The sequence below is a fragment of the Aulonocara sp. 'chitande type north' Nkhata Bay genome, linkage group LG15 (genome assembly GCF_057382095.1).
Source record: "Aulonocara sp. 'chitande type north' Nkhata Bay isolate Kocher_YH1m ecotype deep benthic linkage group LG15, A_spYH_male_GT1.1, whole genome shotgun sequence".
Taxonomy (NCBI): domain Eukaryota; kingdom Metazoa; phylum Chordata; class Actinopteri; order Cichliformes; family Cichlidae; genus Aulonocara; species Aulonocara sp. 'chitande type north' Nkhata Bay.
Window position 1 is genome coordinate 38,803,536 of NC_141358.1, and position 21,249 is coordinate 38,824,784.

At 41.7% G+C, this 21,249-nt stretch overlaps 1 protein-coding gene across 2 annotated transcripts in view; it reads left to right on the plus strand.

Moving 5' to 3' along the window:
- LOC147313621 (arf-GAP with coiled-coil, ANK repeat and PH domain-containing protein 2-like) overlaps positions 1-20,636 on the plus strand; it is a 49,432-nt gene extending 28,796 nt beyond the window's left edge. The window contains exons 9-24 of one of the 2 annotated variants that reach the window (XM_086263299.1): positions 393-467; positions 6,146-6,258; positions 6,734-6,785; positions 7,750-7,850; positions 8,011-8,116; positions 8,363-8,571; positions 9,370-9,439; positions 9,614-9,708; positions 9,866-10,068; positions 10,712-10,813; positions 11,363-11,455; positions 11,635-11,867; positions 12,527-12,636; positions 12,729-12,839; positions 12,928-12,989; positions 17,464-20,636. In XM_086263299.1, coding sequence (XP_086119425.1) covers positions 393-467; positions 6,146-6,258; positions 6,734-6,785; positions 7,750-7,850; positions 8,011-8,116; positions 8,363-8,571; positions 9,370-9,439; positions 9,614-9,708; positions 9,866-10,068; positions 10,712-10,813; positions 11,363-11,455; positions 11,635-11,867; positions 12,527-12,636; positions 12,729-12,839; positions 12,928-12,989; positions 17,464-17,543 — 1,815 coding nt within the window. In that variant the 3' untranslated portion in view covers positions 17,544-20,636. Of the gene's footprint in view, positions 1-392; positions 468-6,145; positions 6,259-6,733; positions 6,786-7,749; positions 7,851-8,010; positions 8,117-8,362; positions 8,572-9,369; positions 9,440-9,613; positions 9,709-9,865; positions 10,069-10,711; positions 10,814-11,362; positions 11,456-11,634; positions 11,868-12,526; positions 12,637-12,728; positions 12,840-12,927; positions 15,514-17,463 lie in introns of those variants that run through there. The other variant, XM_086263298.1, reaches the window with a different exon arrangement.
- Positions 20,637-21,249: the final 613 nt, after the last annotated feature.

Below are 21,249 nucleotides of genomic sequence, written 5' to 3' on the forward strand. Positions count from 1 at the left end.
CCTTTAAGAAAAAGAAAAAAATGTTTCTTCCTTCACAGCTCAAAAGATTTTTTGTTTTCCTCTCCACATGTGTCGGTTGCTCACAGGGACAAAGAGAATTAATCATCTCCCGTCTAATTTCTCCTCAGAGGAGTACATTTTGGTTAGAGGAGAAAAAGCATGTTTCTCTCGGTCTGGCCCGTGGAAAGTGGCGTTAGCATCATCAACGCACGCATGCTCACGCGACCTTTTAGGTGCAGTTTAAAGATGTGGTGGCACTGGATCATTCATTCCTTAACTCGAAATAAATAGATATTTTTCTTAATTAGTGTTTAGTTTTGTCATTTTGAATGAAACGCTTGTCACCGGTCGGCTCGGTGTGCTTGGCTTACTGGTTGTTCTGTCTCTTGCAGTTGGACCAGCTGGTGGTGGATGCTGCCAAAGAGAAGAGGGACATGGAGCAGAAGCACTCCACCATCCAACAAAAGGTGCGAACACACTCAAAATCTGGTGTTATTTATTTTGTTCCCTCAATTTTGTGCAAAAATGTTTGCAGCACTTGCTCACGAAAATAACCTTCAATCCACAGAACACCATAATTAGCTGCACTAATGTGAATGAAAAGCACGAATGACAAGTGAAGGCGTCCAGGCTTATTCTCAGGGTAACTTATGTACAAATATGAACATTTGGGGGAAATGTATCAAAACACTTTGAGGTAGAGCCCTGTGATCGAGCGGTTACACTTACCTCTTGCCCTTTACAGCTCTAACAGGCCTGCTGCGAATCTTGGTCAGTAAAATGGTTAGATTGGATTTATAATTGGAGTTGGAGTCAATTTAAAAAAAGTGAATTCTTCCCAAAACAACTTTAATATGCTGGTTTATTTATAGAAACATGTTTATCATTTGAATGAATGGAGGTAGGACTCCACCCTCAGGTGTAAGGTGATCCCTGTGGAGCATCTAAGCCACACACCCGTGCAATATTGATAGCTTACGGAAACCCATTTCCAAACAAACAAGGTTTGGTTTCGGCGTCTCTGTCCAGAGTCATGCTTTTCATATTTCTCCTATAATTTGTTAATTTGGCAAAAGTAAAGATAAGCTTCTCAAATGAGATCTTTTTTTATTTTTAAACTCTTTAGCTTTTAATCCTAGTATTTTTCTTGTTATTTGAAAGCATTTCCGATAGCAGAGTACAAACCCACAGCAGACAAAAACCTCGACAGGATGTGGGTTGTTATATTACATTATGTGGTGGCAGTAAATTTGCTCTTAACTTTAATTGAACATCCCACAGCATCATTAACTCCAGACTGCCTGTGTCCTTACCCAGCTGTTGTTTGCTGGGCTTCTGTTCATTTGTCTGCCTGTCAGTGACCTTCGTTTCAGTCTCTGCATGTGCGAAGCTTCTTCTGCCCCGTCTTTCATTTGACATCCTTTTTTTTCCATCTTTCCTTTTGTCCCCTCAGTCTCATTATTTATCCTTGTTTCCTGTTTTACCCAGTCACTGATGGTACGTGTGCCAGCTCCTGCCTGTCCTTGAGCACCTATCCCCCACTTCACCTCCCTCAATTTATCTAGATGCTATTTTTATGCGGTCTGGCTCCCACCCTGCTCTCTTGTCTGGCTGTACGTGGACACTCCTAACCAACTGTCTCTTCTTTTCTTGTGCTTCTGCTCTTTTTTCCTCCTCTTCTCTTCTTCTACTCCCTCCAGGCTGCACTGCAGGTAAGCAGTGTTTCTCTTCATTTTTCCTGCACTGTGCGTTTTTGTAATCTTCAGCTCACATCGTTTTAGTGAAAATAGCTTTTTTTGACAACATGCACATGATTTTGTCATCCTGAATAAGGTTCTGTTATTTGCAGAGTGTAGTACACTTGTATGAAGTAAAGCGCACTGATAAAAGCCACTATATCTTTAGAGAACCTCTAGAGCTGGTATTTCTTTATTAAATATCCCTAACATGACATTAGTCTGATAAGATAGGCCACTGTACTTAAATCAAATATAGGCCTGACTTGACGCTTGTTGATCTGCTGTTGCAGGAGTCACATCTATGGGATTAAGAAGTTGAGTAGTAGTTCTGACTTTCACACCCGCGCTTCACTTTTTGCTCCCCAACTTTGTTAAAACCAGACATTTACTCAGGAGTTAAAATAGTTTTTTTTTGGTGAATTGAATTATGTGTTTGATGTCTGCCAAAGAAAATGAGTCGTTGCTACTGGTAACTGCCTTTTATCTCAGTTGAAATCCTTTCCCATCATTATGTGTGGAAGGAGGCTTCAGTCCTCAGGGGGGTCCTGAGGTTGTGCTTATGATACTTCCTTTCTGCTAATGTGTGCATAACTCGAAGCACTGACACCTCAGTGCATGTTTCAGTAGCTACATGAAAGCTTGAGATGGGCTGAAGATGTCTGTTTTATCTCATAGAGTGAGCAAATAACAAGTGACTGCAGCCGGCATTTACAGAAGACGTTTATTTATTTATTGGTTGCAGTTCATGTTAAAGGGTCAAATGCTACAGATATTCAGTTTGCCTGAAAGACTGGCTACTTTATTTACACACACCCAAGGGAGATGAAAGAGCGAGGGGAAAAGCTGAGCGCACTGAGTGTTAAACTGTAGTCACTATAAATGTTTGATGCTCGAACTCCTCTGCGTGGTCCACTTGATTATTCTAACCCAGCAGTCACAAGAGCCACACACACAGACACACAGGTGACCTTCACTTAAAGGAGGAGCAGCAGAGGCTGTGACGGAGGTTTTGATAGACGCACAGCCACAGGAGAGGAGGTGGCGAGGGTTTGTTGACGAGACAGGCCACACTGCTTCAGGTAGCTTCTGTTGTTGGGATGCTGCACAGAGACGCGCGTAAGCAAACACACATTCAAATTGATTTGTGTGCAATAATCTGGGGAAAATGAGGATTTTCAGTCGCTTTCACTACGTTTGGTATCTGGTGAGTGCATCCGATAAGAACTTGTAAAGCATGTGTTTGTGTCTGTGGCTTCTTACACTTACATCCGTGACCGATTCTTCTGTGTTAGCATTAGCAAAAGCAATGTTCTTCTCTCTGTGTGTCGTTCTCTCGCTGTGTGTTTGTGTGTGGTGTTTTAGGAGGTGACAGAGCTCCACTTTTTACCAGACTACAGCAACTTTTGCGCTTGGAGGTCGACCTCTGTACGTAGAGTCAATGCATCGATTCTCGGCCTTTCATCTCCTCCCCTGCATGCGTTGCAGGACCTCATTACAGTGTTTATCTGCATCTCTGTCTGTTTTCTTACTCTGAAGTGCAGCACATGCATTAGTGTTGCTAATGCAGCTCGTTTCATTCTGATGTGTCATCGTTATTGTCAGTGTCTGCGTCACTGAAGTCTTCTGGTTTAATGCCGGGGTTTTTTCTTTTCTACATATTTGTTTTGTTTTGCGGTTTTTCATAACTTTTTTTTCTTTACTTCTTAGATAATATATTTAAAATCAGGAACTAAGAACAAGCGCCTATGAGCTTTGTTTCAGCCACTACCTGTTTTTAGGTTTATGTCATGGGTTTGACGATACTTTCCCAAGCTGAAGTGGTCACGTCAGGTTTCTCAACCAGTAGTTGAAACCAAGAACTGGAAAGTTTTTCACGTGACAGCAGCAGCTGAAACTCTGTCATTCTTTAATAGTAACATTTGTAGCATTTGTTTGATGTGTGGGTGACGGCCACCACACATCAAGCTGAAATTAGGGGCCGCTGTTTCTAGTGTTTGAAGTTTAAAGAATAATTGTTAAAAGTTATGGGACTTAAATTTTGTCCCACCTTCAGGAAGACGGGGATTTATTAATGCCTGGACTTTCCATTGTGTCCCTAATCAGAAACTAAACGCAGACACGTTTTGTTCCCCTTGTGCACAAAAATAACTCGACTCATTCCAGTGTATGTCGTGCTGGAAAATTGTGCTTGCCAGTGTGTTTGTGTGTGTGCATGTGTGCATATCCTTTCGGTACAACATGGAATAGGACATATTTTTCATGGGTTACATCTACATCTCTGGGCTGTAACAGGGGTTGTACATTCAGGAAGTTACCATGAGAGACTCGTGGATCATTCAGTGTTTGCTCCTGAAAATCCCAGATGTTCCTTGAAAAAAATCCAGAGGAATGAATCAGATTTAGTAGGATTTTTTTTTTTTTTAATTTTCTGGTCCCTGCTGTCATTAGTTTAATCATATAAATGTTTCAGAGGAAGGAATAACGGCAGATTTTAGATGTTTTTCCTGCAGCAATTTTTTGAGGAGCCAAAATTCCCTTATTTAGAAAACTGCTTGAGCTAGGTGCTTCAGATATTTTAGAGTAATATCTGATACTGTGAATCTATGAATATGGACTCTCAGGAGTTTACCAAAAGTTAATGTAGAATGAAGTCTCTGACAGCAGATTTGAAGCCCTGTAGAAACCACAATCTTGCAGGTCAGGCATAGATATTTTGTTGATAGCTTTACATAATTTTATAATATTCATAATATTCTTTAAACATTCCAAATCAGGTAAATGGTTTCACAGATATTAATGGCTATAGCAATTTTACTTATTTAATTACATGACAACTAAATGAGGTGAACCTGTGTATGCTTAGAATGGCTTAAGACAATGAAAAGAGGAAATATAATAAAACAAAGCAAAACAAAATAACAGAAAACACCTGATTGTACCCTGTGTGAACTAAAGGGTTATATTATATTATTTTTATTTTATTAAAGCTGGAATATGGAAGCAAAAATGGGTATTTTTTAGAAAAAAAACAGATTACTACACTCACAAGTTTTCATGGTCTTTACTTTTATTTTCTCCAGTATAAATTTACTTGTGTATGTTTGGCACCCCGACGTTCATCCCTTTGTTGTTTGTTTTTGTTTTTTTAATGAGACTAATTAACTAATGATATTAGGAAACTGAAATGTTAAATAATTCCTATAAAGAAGTGTTTCTCTGGAAATGCATCTGACACATCTGCGATGGTCAGGTGACATTTGATAACTGCTGAAATGACCCACTGTGTCAACACTTTCCAGCATTATCATGGTGCTGTAGCTTTGTGCTGTATTTTTGTAATGTAATGTTTTGTCACAACCCCAAACCCAGATTTAGGTATGTAAGGGGAAAAAAAAAACATTTTAAAGTTGCTTAACAACTCGTACAGAAATATATATATATATATATACACACACACACACACACACACACACACACACACACACACACACACACACACACACACACACACACACACACACACTTACTTTCAAAACAGATAAGAAAGACTTCAACTAAGCTTCAACTAGCTTGAGAGCCGATGACTGCTTTTCTAATGCAGGTTGAATGAGTTAAGTCTGAGTTACAAAAAAGACTGTGGATCTTTCTAGAAGGACAACAGAGAGGATGAGTCCCCAGCTCGCCACAGTAACAGATCTTGATGTATCGAGCTGTAATTGATTTTGGAGACGGTGACACCTGATGTAAAATGAGTCCACACACACACACACACACACGCACGCGCATGCTTCTGGTGTCCGGTGTCACCTGAAGCTGAGAAAGCTGGGAGGGTGTTAGGAGTGTGGCAGCTGCTCTGGTAGTTAAAGCCAGACTGAGAGGGCAGTCACATGACAACACGTACGACTGAGAGTCAATCAGAGATGGGATGCATGACAGGTTGTTTTTTTTTTCCTGCGTTACACGTTGAAGAGCAGTGCGTCACTACTGCTGTAAGAAGCTATGCAATAAAAGCTTCATAACACCACGTTTATTGCTTTGTATACTTCTGCGTGTCTCCAGTATTTTAAATAACAAATGTTGGTTTGCCTTGTTGCTGGATTTTTGTTAATTGTTAACAAATACGGTGTATCTCGACACACTTTTTTTTCACTTAGGTTTCTTTCTCAAGCATTACATTACATTGCATTGGTAGCTATAGATTATAGACGCTGTGGCTGCTGTTTGTCTTTCCTGGTTCGCGAATCGTCAGTCAGGTCAGCGGGGCCGTGACACTCACTTAGCTTATACAGATAAACCCTGATATAGATAAACAAGAGGAACTCACCAGCATCAGAAGATTTAATGTGTTTTTTCCTGTTTTAATTCAGTTGTTTGCTTTCCTCTCTTCCTTCCTTATTATTTTTCAGGATTTCTCGAATGACGACACAAAGCTGGAGTACAATGTGGATACAGACAACGGCATCGCCATGGAGGGTTATCTGTTTAAGAGGGCCAGCAATGCCTTCAAGACATGGAATAGGTATAATGTATAGAGTTTATTTTGAAGTGGTTCCTTTGGACTGATTGCAGAGTTTTATATACTTTGATATCCTAGGAAAAGCTTCAAGTGCATTTTAAGAATGATTATTAATCACAGACGCAGAGTAAAGCTAGCTAAGATTCACAGGAAGTGTTAATAATTTGGAAGAATTTCCATTCATCTTGTCATCTTTGTGTTTTAATTCCTGTAAATCAACACAAATGAAATCGAGAACATACAGACTCAAGTTTTTGCTTCCTCTTGACCATTTTTTCCCCAAGTGGATATAAACATGTTATGAATCAAACCAACATATACTTTTGCAGAATACCATAGTTTGTCTTTGTGTGTGTTGTGTTCACATGCCTTAGGATTACTCTCTCTCATCCACATCAGAAGATATCAAAGCGTCTTATTTTAGGAGCATCACTTGCATGTGACTTTATCTTCTAATAAACTTGTGATCTTCTTTCAGGCGCTGGTTCACCATCCAAAACAATCAGCTGGTTTACCAGAAGAAATTTAAGGTATGTCAAGTGACTTTCATCCTGTCACCATGACAGTCATGCACGCGTTTGACTTCCAGCACAAACATCTCTCTGTGTATTTTTAACTGGACGGCACAGCTGTGCGCCTGGTTTCTGTGTGTTTGATAGAAAGAGCTCACAATAAAGTCCTCTTATATACTGGAAAAGTTTAGTTGTTTTTTTTAAATGAATCTCTACTTTATGTACATTTATCCTTGTCAGAATATGAAAACTCTCCAACCACACAGGTTTAGAGACAAGTCTGCAACCACAGGTTGCTAGGGAAAAAAATCTTTTCAATGACCAGTTGGAGAGCGGTTGCTGGATGTTGCTAATGAAATTGATCAGAAAGAGGGTGCTGCACCAAAAACTAGTCACTGAGCTTTAGCAAACCGAGGAAGAGTCGTGCTTCTGTAAACATGCTGGGTGCAGCTGTGAGACACAACTTTTATTTTGAAGGCTTACAGTCTCAAAGTTTCACTGCTGCTCAGTGAAGAGTTGGTGCATGTGTGCAGACAGGTCAGTGTGCTAGCTACCAAGGCAATTGCAAGGAAGGTTTCAGCGCAGCACCATATACCTCCATGCAGCTGTTTTCACCTGGTGACTGCCAGCAACCACTCTCCAATCAGCAAATTTGTCCTTAGCAGCCTGTGGTTGCCAGGTGTTTGCCGACCGGCCTCGAGGCTTGTGTCACAGAGGCCTAACATTTAGTTTTGTCCCAGATTATAGTACCAAAGTCAAAAGAGCAAGAGCAGTTGGGGCTTTGTTACATACTCTGCGCTTTGCATCATGCTACAACAAAATAACCCCAACTGTAATTATTATTAGTGCGACAGAACTTGTCACTACCAACTTAATAAAAATGTTAAGGAAACTGGACAATATAGTTCTGCGAACAATAACCTTTGTGGTAAAAGAAGTGGGCGCCTGTTGCTGGATGTAAGTCCCTCTGCTGTGCCTGCAGGACAACCCTACAGTGGTGGTAGAAGACCTGAGGCTATGCACAGTCAAGCACTGCGAGGACATAGAGCGTCGCTTCTGTTTTGAAGTCGTGTCACCCACCAAGTAGGTTTGAGTCAGTGACGTTACGCCCTCTGTCAGCTTAATGAGCACATGAGTATTTTTAAAAAGGTGGCAAGGTGGAGCACCAGCCTACCCGCCTTCTGGTGCCGACACTCCTGCTCTGAGCCGACAGCAGCTGTGTGACGCTTGTCTGCCCCCACAGGAGCTGTATGATGCAGGCAGACTCCGAGAAGCTGCGACAGGCTTGGATCAAAGCTGTCCAGAACAGCATCGCCACCGCCTTCCGCGACAAGGGAGATGACAGTGAGGTAAAAACCCACACATACACCAGAAAGCCAAGATACAAAGTCTTTTGACTCAAAACTAATGTGGCAGGATTTCTATTAATTTTGCAACACTTATTTGTGTAGATTTATGCAAATAACAGAGTTTTTCATTGACTGTTTGCTTCTTGCATTTTTTCCCCTGAAGATCAATTTTTATTTACTCATTTTAATACGTCTGCTTTGTCCTTTATTTTTGTCTGTGCGCCTTCCCCGTTTCTTTCCTGTCAGAAGCTGGATAGGAAGTCGTCCACATCAACAGGGAGCCTGGACTCTGGAGGGGAGCCAAAGGAGAGATCACTGAAAGGAGAGAGTGCCCTGCAGAAAGTCCTGGCCATCCCAGGCAATGTTTGCTGCTGCGACTGTGGGCAGCCGGAGCCCCGCTGGGCCAGCATCAACCTGGGCATCACCCTGTGTATACAGTGCTCTGGCATCCACAGGTACAATGCTATATTTTCATAAGCAAATCCTTATAACAGCTCTTTGATTATTGCTGTGAGCAACTTCTTACATAAAGATGAAGCAAAACATAACAAAGGATTAAAGGAAAATATCAAATTCTTAAGTAACCAACTTTTAATTGCTTAGAAAATTTAAAGAAGTTAAAAAAGAAGAAAACCTGGACATTTCTGGAACATTTTATTTATTTGTCTACCACACTGCAGGAATGCAGTTCATTAAGAGTTCATGTTAGGTCTGTGAAAACTAGAAGTTATGCAAAGTATGTTGGCTCCAGTATATAAAATCCTCCGTCGGGATCACAGATGTCTTCAGGGGTTTCTGAACTGTAAACTCACTGGTGCGTGAACTGAGATGTTGTGATAACCTTTAATTATTTTCCTGGGTAAATGTAATTAAAGTTTAATATAGATAAAAAGCGTCAGGTCGCTTCCCACGCTTTCACGGTACAGCATTGATCATCAAGGATACCAACCCAAAAATACACTGGGCCTTTTTGCAATTTTCCTGATTTGTGTGAATTTAGTAAGATTGTTAGAGGACACATCAAAAACAATTTTTTCCTTTCCCACTACGTGCATTTGTATATTTCACAGACAGTGGGACTGTGTTGTCTGTAAATCTGTTCTCTCCATACTGTGCATGGGTTTTTGTGAGTGAACATGTGAGACCACAGTTTTCACCACAAAGCTAAAACAAAAACATTTTATCGCTTTCACAATTTAAAGTACACAGAGCTGACACTGTCTTGCTTTTTTTCCTGCTTCTGCCACCTACAGGAGTCTGGGAGTGCATTTCTCCAAGGTTCGTTCTTTGACTTTGGACACTTGGGAACCAGAACTGCTAAAGGTGAGTAAGAAGAAGGTTTACAAACAAATGCACATGAATGGTCTGCCTTGGTTACACACACAGTTTTTATTTTGTTATCACTCTGCCTTTTAATAAAATCCATTAAGGATCAGGAAGAGTAACATATGGCTGGAGTAACATTAGTCCACTGATGTTAATCTACATGTTTTCCAGTTAATGTGTGAACTGGGCAACAAAGTAATCAACCAGATCTATGAAGCTCGGCGAGAGGAGCTTGGAGCAAGAAAACCACAGCCGGGAGATCCGAGGTACCGAGTTACAAGAGAGCATGCTTGTAATTTCAGACCAAAAAATTGCTTTTGTAACCTATTTTGTTTCCTAGTAAATTGTACTTATGACTCACTGACGGCCAACTTTCATTTTCACTTCATTCATAAATGAAATGTTTTTCTGGTTCGCTCACAGGCACGAGGTCGAGGCCTACATCAAAGCCAAGTATGTGGATCGTCGATTTGTACGCCGGCCGTCAGACGAGGAGCTTCGCAGCAAAGTGGTCTCTCTGAGCAAACAGGAGAAGAGGCTGAGCGGCAACTCTGAGCACATGCCACCAAAAGCGCCTCCACCCACACCAAAACTTCGACCTGGTTCGAATGCTTCAGGGCAGTCAGGTCAGTTCAAAGTAAATGAGAAACACAGCTTTAAACCGACAGTTAGCTTCGCTGCAAGCCTCGGGATTCGAACTGTTAGTGGATCATTGCCTCCAAAACATATTTTGTAATATTTTTTTATACTTTTTTTTTTTTTTTTAACATGTTGTTGTTTTCTTTTTCATTTAAATGTATCTTTATCTTTTAATTTGTTTCTTTTTATAGCACCCAAACAAAATTAATTAATCTGATTTCAGAGTTTGGTTGTTTCTCCCTCAGAATCAGAACTTTCTCCAGTAAAAACAAACTAAATAAATACATCACACGAAGAAGGATTTGCTCGTGCGACGCTTCCTACCATGAAGAAGTGTCCACCCATCGGCATACTGCATGTTCTTTGTGAATAGCGTATGTCTCGGCTCTCTTTGCCTCCCATTGCTTTCCGTAGAGTCTGTCTCTTCCAGCGTCAGCCGAGCCAGTAGTCTAACTGTCTGTGCTTCCACCCTGCTTTTCCCCTTTCCCTAAATCTCTCTGTCCTTTCCTCCCCCTCTGGCTGTTCTGTGCTTCCGAACTAACCCCTGCCCTGACTGCCTCTCCCTATAACCCCACCCTGCCACTCAATTTACACCCTTCGCTCTCCAAACTCCCATCATCCCTTGCGTAGCTGCTGCCAGTGGTGCCGAGGCCCGCCGGGACTCTCTCTTCTGTCCTGACGAGCTTGACTCGCTCTTCTCCTACTTTGACACCTCCTCCAAGCTCAGGAGCAGTAAGTACTGAATGCTTAGTGTTTCGCTTGCTTTCCATCCCCTGTGTCCATTTGAAGTCACGGCGTTGGGCTGAGGACTAACAACTCTTCATCCTCCTCATTTCCTTCTTCATACGGACCGTGCTAATGAGCCATCCAGTCACGTTTTCCGTATTGCATTTTTTCTTTTGGACTGAGGGGTGGGGAGTGTTTCTCACACATGGTTTTGTTTAGTGTGTTGGTATTTTCGCATATATCTGTGTCATATTTTTGGTTTTTAGGGACCTGGAATTTAAGGTGAAGGCGGGGATCTGTCATCCGGTTCTCTTTCTCTTCCCACACTGTCGGCACCTTGAGTAAAAAATATTAGGAACACCTGCTGTTTCTGTTAATCAGGCTGAAATAAGTTTGAGAGGCCGAACACATTGATTGGCTACAAACAAGCTCTGATAAGAGTTACTTTCCACTGCCAGAAACAAGCAGCAGTAGCAGAGTGCTCCTTTTATTTCATACGCTCAGCAAATATCTTCACGTTCTTCTACAAGCAGTGACTCAGACTCTGTTTTACAGTAAAAAGTGCAGACAGCGGCATCCAGAACAGTGCTGATGGGAGCAGGGAGATGCTGGCCACCACCCCCTCCAATGACAGCCTGGCAGATGCAGGTAAGACGCACTCACCTCTGCTTTCTTCTGTGCTGAGACGCTGAGATTCTGAGAGAGAAATAGGGCATTATGCAATCATACATGCTTTGTGTTGTAAGGCGTGTTGTAGAAGGTATAGTATTTTTCAGTTAGAAGGAAAATTTCTTTGACTTCGCTCACACCCATCTTCTCATTTTCAGAACCCGCTGAGACTCCACCCATGCCCATGCCCGCCACACTGCCTCCTCCGTCACCCTGTAAGGAGATGGTTTTCTATGAACCCAAGGAGTACAGCCCGGGTCTTCAGCTCTACTGGGCGTCCTGCGCCCGCAGCCTGCCGGACATGGCAGAGGCGCTAGCCCACGGAGCCGAGGTCAACTGGGTCAATACGGAGGAGGAAAAGAGGACCCCGCTGATCATGGCAGTGCAGGGGGTCAGTATGGCTACAGTAATTCAGCTTGGTACGATACATCGCTAAACTCAGTGGTCGGCAGATTTAAAACCTTTTCACCAGTTTTATGTCACACAGGTGGATGAAATAAAGTGTTGCCTGTCTTCGATGTCTGCGTCAAGTTTCAGCCAAATAATAAACTCGTAGCTTTTTCCTCTCGGTCGTAAAAGGCTCCTCTGCCTGCAGAGTGGGCGGGATTGGGGGTTGCGATTTACTAAATATCTACTTAATAATCTGTGAGGAGTTAGAATCTCACTGAACATCGATCTTAAGGTCAAGCTTTATGAATATCTTGTACGATAACTCAAGAAGGAAGTCACCTAGAAATTGGATATTAATGCCATACATGCATCGACTAGGAGCCTGCAGGGTAGCAGTGATGAACGCCAGTATTATCTAAAAATTACAGAGACGTTCTTATTTACTCGAGCATTTGACTTCATGGAAACGATATCACACCTGTTTAGTTTAATCCAGCTTTCCTTTAGTTTGGGTTTGAGACATTTGCAGATACTAATATCTATACTCCTCCATGTTTACCTGTTAAAAGCATAGTGTGTGAATTAAAACAAATCTAGACCTAATGTGTTGTGCTTCTTGAAAGAAAGGCATGTGTCATTATAAACACCTGTAAATTTCAGGGGTCTCTGGTCACCTGTGAGTTTCTGCTCCAAAATGCAGCGAATGTGAACCAACAGGACGCTCAGGGCCGAGGACCCCTCCATCATGCCACCATGCTGGGACACACGGGGTTTGTTTCCACTTCTCCCCACCTTTATTACTACAAATGCAACGCGGATTATGTTTTACACTCAAAAAAAACAACTTGCATTTCCGTTGCAGGCAAGTGTGTTTATTCTTGAAACGAGGAGCGAATCAAAACGCTACAGACATTGAGGAGAAAACACCGCTGTCCATAGCGGTGGAGGCGGCCAACGCAGACATTGTCACCCTGTGAGTGTCGTGGTACTAATCTTAGATTACAGAGTGGATTGAGATGTGCTGTTACCTTTAATTCCCTGTTTCTTTATTCGCTCCCCAGGTTGCGACTAGCCAAGATGAACGAGGAGATGCGGGAGGCGGAGGGGCCCTACAGCCAGTCAGGTCAATATAACTCCAACAGCCCCACCGAGATGCAGTACAGGAAGTGCATGCAGGAGTTTATTAGTTTGCAGCTGGATGAATCTGAATAACCAGCCGCTGCGTGTTGAGCCAACGACGCCTAGGAAACATAAAGTGTCGGAGTTGGGGTCAGCTGACTTAAAAGAGCACCACCCCCAATCATCCATTCTCAGGGGTATTGTTAAAAATTTGGGCGATTTCTTTATTGAGAGGAATTTAATCCACTGGCCTTTAAGTGAGCTGAGCCTAACTCTGCCAGCTGTGCTCGTGTGTCCTGCTGTTACAACTTCCTGCCAGGTGCTCCACCAGCTCTGCACCTTGTCCCTCAGCGGCAGGGTTAAAGCCATCGACTCTGGGCAGTATTAGTTTTTGTTCCAAACTGGAACATCCACCTTTTCCATTTAAGTGACTGTTACTCATGTCAAGTTACTGATAGCACAAAAATATTTTTCCTCGGTTTTAGAGGTGATTAGAAGGTAGGTTTTTGTTTTGTTTTGATTAAAGTAATTGTTATTTTTAAATTCCTGTTGTGTTTCTGCCAGCAGTCACAGTATCTTTGCAAAAAAAAAAAAAGTATATATATATATATAAATAAAAAAATAAATAAATCTGCCCAGTAACTGCCACCAGTATCCAGTGACACTCAGACCTCAGAGGGAGGGCAGTTTCTACTACAGTATCTGGCAATAATCAAGACTTTTTGAATGATGCTTTTTAAAATGGTCGTGAGAGGCGTGTCTGTAATCTTTTTTCCTTTCCAACTGACCTTTCAGAAGTCATTTATGCACCTTCCTGTTAATGGTTATGCAACTGCTGTACCTTTTCCCATGACTGTATGGTTCTTATTTGAAGTCTTAACTGCTTGTCAAGTCCTGTTTACTTATTTAATGACGCATCTTTCTGGTGTTACATGACAGATGTTTTTAGAGCAGTTTTCTTTTATAGAGATGACTCTAGTAAGTCTAGGTATTCTTACTGTACATGCTGTAAATGATGTTTTTAGAGTGACTCTGGTTGCACAGCAGTAAGTGCCATGAGGACTCTTGTGTTCGCATACTTTTCTTTTGAGTGTCTTGGTTGTAGTGTGCTTGCTCATTGCCCATAATCATGGGAAATCCAGAATTGTAAGACAAAAGGACTTTTAGAGCCCTTGCACTAATCGTCCTGAATGTTAGTGGATTTGAAGGTGGTACATTTCAAGCAGCAATAGTGCAATAGTCTAGAAACGTATCCACATGTAACCATGTATAGGTTTTGATCGCCTGCTTGTCCTGGCTTATATTCACGTTAATCATTATGGGAGCTTTATTATTTAAAAAAAAAAACAAGCAAAGAAACTGTAAAACAATCTAGGTTTTCAAAATGAATGTAGACGGAGAGGAGGGTGAGGTTTGCTGACAGGCAATGAATGATTGAACTGTACCCCAGTTTCATCCCACATCGTCTCTCTCATGTTGCCCCGACTGCTCGGAGGGCGCCAAAGCACTTTGATGAAACGGTCACTGAAAGAGCAGCGCCCCCTGCTGCAGGCAGAGCGTCAATGCAACGTTTCTAATCGCTGATTTGTGTGGATGTCCCTGGATGTTAGAGATCTGGTGTTTAGTAGTTCTCTATGAAATGTTTGTGTGCGATTGTGGAGCAAAAGGATTTATTCATTTGTGTGTGCTGACACACAGGAAGAGGAGGGCTGAGCTCATTTCTTCTCGAAGAACGGAGCGTTTACACTAAGGGCGAAATGCACAGCTGGAGGAAGATGCACTGTTAGTAGCTGTTTGGACCTTACAACAAATAACTAGAAGTTCTTTTGTCTTGTTGTTGTTTATTTAATGGTTATTGATAGAGACTGATTTAGAAACTGCTGCTGATGCCGAACAGGTCAGCAGCAGGTTTGTTAGCAGTGATTGTAAGAGGATGTTTGTGTTGAGCAGAAAAGGAGATTTAAAAACATGTTTGGTACTCCAGCGCCTCTTCATCAGCACCCTCCAATCAGCTGATGAGTGCTGAGAGTGATGAGGGATATTCAGGGTTAATGAATGTGAGGGAGAGGTGACCTCATCAGTCCTCTGTTCCTTTTCTTTTCTCTTTAAAAGAAGTTCTCTTGACTCGAGTGTTTGAAGTGCAGAGCCGTGGTTCTCGGTTTAATATTTCTTGGCATTTAAATGATTTTTTAAAATAATTTTACGATGTTTTTAAATACTATTCTTTTACAACATCATGTCGTGTTCTTAAAACCCCCCAAAACAAGAAATTTACCCTTAAAACCGACTGAGAACCACTGATCTGATTAAGGTGGAATTTTCTTCTCTTCCTCCTAACACACTCTCACGTTCTCTTTTATGTAAATCTGTTCTGTCACTTTTTGTATTTTGCTTTTCTCACTCTCCTCCCCAGAGTTTGTGCCTTTCTTCTTTTCTCTCTTTCTTTGGGGTGCTGAGGCCAACACAACTGTATTTTTGTACATAAACTCCTGCACTTTAAACACAATACAGTTGTTGATGAAACAAACTTGCTGTCTGTGGGCTGTCTTTTCTCTCCGAGTCCGTGTCCCGTTGCTAACGAGGGCCTCGCTGACTGTTTCCTCAAACATTTGCCTTTTGCTTCTTCTGTCCTTCGCCTCTTTTCTCCCCTCTACATTGTTCTGTTTCATATTTCGCAACCACGCCAGCACTCTTAACAGGTATGGCTAATTATTTTTTCTTTTTCACTCTTGTTGACACTGATGACACTGTCGCTGCATGAGCCCCCTCCCCACTTTGCATGAAACTCTGTGCATGTTTTACCTGCTTTACATCTGCACAATGAGGGCATTGGGGTTTATGATCACTGTAGTCTTGACAACTTGAAGACTTTGGCAGAATATGAAGGGGAATATGGGGAAAGGTTCAGCTATTTGTGAACATTGTTTAAACACCTGCCTCTACGCAGGAAACAAAACATTTGTGCTACAGCAGAAGATACGAGATGGAGGATTTATTATTTCATGCAGCTCCGTCAATACTTTAGTTTGTAGTGAACATAAGTTATGAGCAGTCCAGTAAACAGTTTTTTTTCCTTCTTAAACGTATCTACAATGAAGTGTTTTTGTCATAGACTGTATATAAAAGATGTACATAATTCCCATAATTCTGTCTGAGTCCTATGTAGAGTCTGTGCAGCTGGAGTCACAAAAACAGGCAGGCTCGCAGACGTCTGGCTGTACCTTTGCGATAACTGTCCGATGATGAGGCTGAAAGTGGAACTGCAAATTACAAAAACCACTTAAGTGGCACCTGTGTTCGGGGTAACATTGTTGCCACTACGTTGGCAATTAAGATTCTCTTGCTGAATTGATCGTTTCTCTTTCATTTGATTTGCGATACAACGACAGAAGAAATAGCTGGATGTGAATAGGAGGGAAGGATGGTACTAAACGGGCCAATCACAGTGCATTTCTAGGGAGAGGCACGTCAGGTTACAGTGTAGGGTTTCGTGGTTGATTTAGACGACTTTGGTGAATCGTTGTAAAGCCTACCAAGTGGCCGGCATGATTGCCAGTATTCAGACCTGTGCTCGGGGATTATGTTGTGATTACTTTACAGTAACTCTGTGTTTTTAGATACGGTGCCAGCTACAATAGAAACAAATAAAATCCTGGCACCATTCAGAGGCAAACATATTTGTTCCTTACGTTTTTGACTTTTTGTTCCTCATTCACATTGCAATAGTTTCTGAGTCTCCCTCCAGGGATTTACTGAAATCTGCGAGTTATATTGAGGCAATAATTGTTTTTCTCTCACTGATGAATAAAAAAAAAAAAAAAAGAAACTCTGGTGGAAAAAGTGGAAGCAAATGCACAGAAGGAATTTACTGTACTGAACAGGCCAATAAATATCGTTGCAGCTGCTTTAACACGATGTACAGATGCATTTCTTCAGGTTACTGACGGCTAGATTTAACACAGACGTTGAGCGATATAGATTGGACCGCAAGGGTCTGTGGGGATGCCACGTTTCTGTTTTTTGTGACCACACAGACTCACCAACGGGGACTTTACAGTGCACCAGCTGCACGTGCGCCCCCCCAGGGAGTGGACTTAAAGTGGTCTTCAAAGAAGGATTCATTACTTCACAGCCGTATCTTAAGGCGGTGCAGATTTAACTCTGAAGCATAAATTCACTGCTTTGTGGAAGTACCTTAAACCGACATTCTTTCTAATGACCAGCAGGGGGCGACCCTTCTGGTTGCAAAAAATACTACTGTACAGAAGTGACCAGTCGCTAGTTTTAAATCTTATTAATTACAAAATGATGTATTTTTGTAAATTATAATCCTTTTGTTTGTTTATCTAGTTTTTGTTTTTGTTTTTTTAAAGGTCAAAATGTCCATCTTTGATATACAGTCTATGGTCTTACACTGTTTCCTAAGAAAATAAAAAAAGTTTTGTTACTCACATCTTTTCTCCCCCGTGTTTTTACAGGAGATGAAACGTACCAGGACATTTTCCAGGATTTCACCCACATGGCCTCCAATGACCCAGACAAGCTGAACCGCTACTAGCAGTACGACTCGCAGCGGCCGTGACGCTGCAGAGCGCCGTCCACCCGCGGTCAGAAGGGCTGTTTTCACAAAAACAAAAGTTGGAATGATGTCCACTTCGCATTCACACTCATTCAGAAACGGCCCATCAAAGCCAGCGACCGTATCTAATGTAGCCAAAGCTCCCTTTCATCAGTTCGTTTTCACCAAGGCGAGTGCTTCGTTCAATTGAAGGGGAGCTTCAACAGTGGATTTTTTTTATTTTTAAACTGTGCATGTTAATAGGATGTATAACAGTAAGTAAATGGTACAGTGTTAACGCCTTTGGAAGGATTCACATAGTCTTAAATCCAATGATAATTACACTCAGACTGAATGTAAAGATGCCGTCAAGGCTGTCGCTTACTTTGACTGAGTTAAATGTTTGCTGTCACACTTTGTGACGGTGAAGGACACTTATTGTTTTTTTTTAATAAAGTTAAAGTTGTGGTGCATCAGAGCTGCACAGAGAAGTAAGCCCACGGCAGACTTTTAAAGGCTCTGTTTCATGCTTTTTGTTAACTGCTTCTGCTTTTCATTGGGACTCTTTTAATGAGCTGCAGCATTTTTTTTAATGTAAGTTTTTCTTTAGAGAATCATCAGTAAGTGTATAAGTGTCCGTATGCTTTTATGTTAAATCACCACAGACGTCTACCAGTTTGGATGGTGGCTTTGAAGTGTACAGTGATCTCTGACAGCAGCAAACCCAGAATGAATTCACATGTAAGGTTAAATAGTTGATTTGACTTGATTTTTAAATGCTTTTCTTTTTTAGAAATGTAATTTCTCACAAGTACCTGCAGTGGTTTGAAAAACCATCGGTCATTATTGGGATGATTTCACTGTGTAGATACAGGCAACGCTTTATTTTATGGGTCAATAATTTTCCAGGTGTTTGTCGGTGTGACAGTGTAACGCTGTTTTTATCATAATGGCATTTTCCCAGAGTAGATCCATGAAAAACTAAAAGAAAACAGTTAATGCTGGTCAATCCTGCCATAGTCGAGTGGCTCGACATTCACAGCAGCTCGTCAGAAAAACAAAACATCCTCCTGCTGTTGTAAACCAGTCGGCTATCGATCGTTATACAAGCCCTTTAATAAGACGACAGCAGCGCGCGGTAAAATGTGTTTTATAGCTTAGCAGTTGTCTGTAACGTATCTAATGCTGCAGTCACACAAAATACAGTGGCTGTACCAAAAACGTTGCTGCGACTGTGCAATAAACTTGTTGCCTTTGAAATAGGTGTAGCTTTGAGGACGGGAAGAAGATGCTGGAGTCAGTCTGATATCAGTTTGTGATTGAATGAGGTCACGTTGGCAGTTGCATGAAATCGCTTAAATTTGAAGCAGTAATTCTTCCATAAATAACGATGTAGTTGCTGCAGGACGGCAATTTAACTGCAAAATGACGCAGGTGCTCATCAGCCTTGCTTTGATGTAGGAATATAACCACGGTACAACCGGTTTAGACCAGGTGAGTCAAGTTTCCTATTGTAAAGATGTGCATCACAGATGAGTCGCCCTCACCGCTGCAGACTGACTGTATCAACAGTTATCTGCAAACTCTCAGCAATCTGTCTGAGAGCGAATGCAGTCAGTCCGTGTCCCGGCTTTCTTTGGAGACACGCTCCCTCCCACGTGGTCACCTAAAGGTTGAGGGTATTGCACGCTTGGTCTTTGACACCAAAAAATTCAGTGCAATCAACGCACAACTGTTGGCTTTGTTTTTTCCTCTGTGCAAGGTTGCTGTTCGGTTTGGTCGTTACTGAAAAATGTGAGTTCTCTGACCGGCTGATGAGTCGCTGTTGGCGGTCGCAAAGGCATCAGATAGCTCCTTGCAGTTGCTTTGGTTGCTAGTAGATTGCAGTTGTCGCCTATAGTTTGCATGGGCGATGTACAGTCATCCGCAAACACCGCTGAGTTTTAGTGAAGCTCGAAAAAGTGCGACACAAACTAGATATGGAAGTTGTGCCTTACCACTGACTTATCATCGTTTCATTATTTTGGTCAGACTTTTTTCAAGATTTACTACCACTTCAAAAGTACTTAGCATCTGCTGTGCAGACTTCCACAACTGTGGCAATCCGCTAGCAACCAAAGCAACTTTATATAATACGCATTTGTGGTCAATTTCAACTCACAACTGCCAGAAACCGCTCGGCAACTCATTGGGAAGTACACATTTGCCCCTGACAGCGTAACTAAAAAGCAGCAGAAAACTAAAAATTCTGAAAATGAGCATCATCTTATTTCATGGATGAATCTATAAGCAATATCAGTGCTTTTCTGTCCAATTAATCTGCTGTGTGCGTGTTCAGACCAGCTGAATTCAGCACTGTGCTGTTTCCTGCCTCTAACTATACAGAAGACGAGATTAAATATAGATCCACTGAACGGCTGTCGCTGAAGCACAGAGGCCGAGGTTTACTCAGACATGTAAATGGTGCACACAGTCTCTCATAGCTAATTAGGAGCAAACTACACCGACCCTTCAATGAAATTTGTTAGCAGGTTTTTGGGAATGTTTTGAAAATGACAGACCTGTAAACTCAGAGCGATGCAGAGTAACCGGATGTGTTAGTGAGTAATGCACCTGCTGTGAGACATTTGTTGTTTCCGTCCTCTCGTGTGTTGAGCTGAGACATTAACCCGATGGATCCAGTTTAGACGCCTCCGGGTGAGTTCAGTGAAATCTTCAAATTCGACTTCTGCAACTTCACTGATGGAAGTTTTGTACTGTGAGTTTCTGTGTTCCTCGCTTCTCCTGCACTTCACTTTGAAAGTTACACGACATACAGTCAGATGTTAATCGCAGAGGAAACCTGGGGCTGATGAAACTTGGGATACAATTCTTGTACATTTTGTACAGATGCTTTTGAATTCTCCAGAGGACTGAAGTATAAAGTTAAAGGTACTTGAATCATTAAATAAGCTTTTGTATATGCTGTTCTTTGTATCGTTCAATAATTTTAGCCCCCTTTTTTAAATTGCCTGTCTGTACACCAATATACATGTACTGTACGTTATACCTGTAATATGGAAGGATTTCAATACATACAGACTTGAGGATTCAGCTCAGTGTTGGTTCTTTTACTTTGAGTTCTTCATTTGACTTCATTAAAATCATCAAACAGCCGTTTGACACTGTTAACAGGTTATTGTACGACAGAGAGGTTTTCTTAACTCACAGCCTGCTCATGAAGAAAGAAAAAACTTTCCTTTTAAAATCAAACTAGACAACAATCCTAAATTCCACTCACGGTTGTTGGTGACGGGGGGGCTGGTCCAAGTGTGTCAGAAACTGCTGATCTGCTGGGATTTTTCTGCACAACCATCTCTGGGGTTTTACAGGGGACGGTCTGAAAAAGTATCCAGTCAGTGGTAGTAGATGGCTCTAGAAAGGCAACAGCAATCTCAATAGCCACTTCTTACATTTAAGATATGCAGAAGAGCATCTCTGAACGCAATATGGTTAAACTGTGAAGCCGATGGGCTTAAGCAGCAGAAGACCACACCAGATGCCGCTCCTGTCGGCTAACAAGAGGAGAGTGAGGCTACCATTTACACAATATTCATATGGTAGGGTCATGAAAAGCACTGATCCATCCTACTCGTGTCGTCAGTTCAGGCCCCTGCTCGTGGTGTTAGTACTGTGGGGTATTTTTTTTTTTTTTAATTCAATTCAA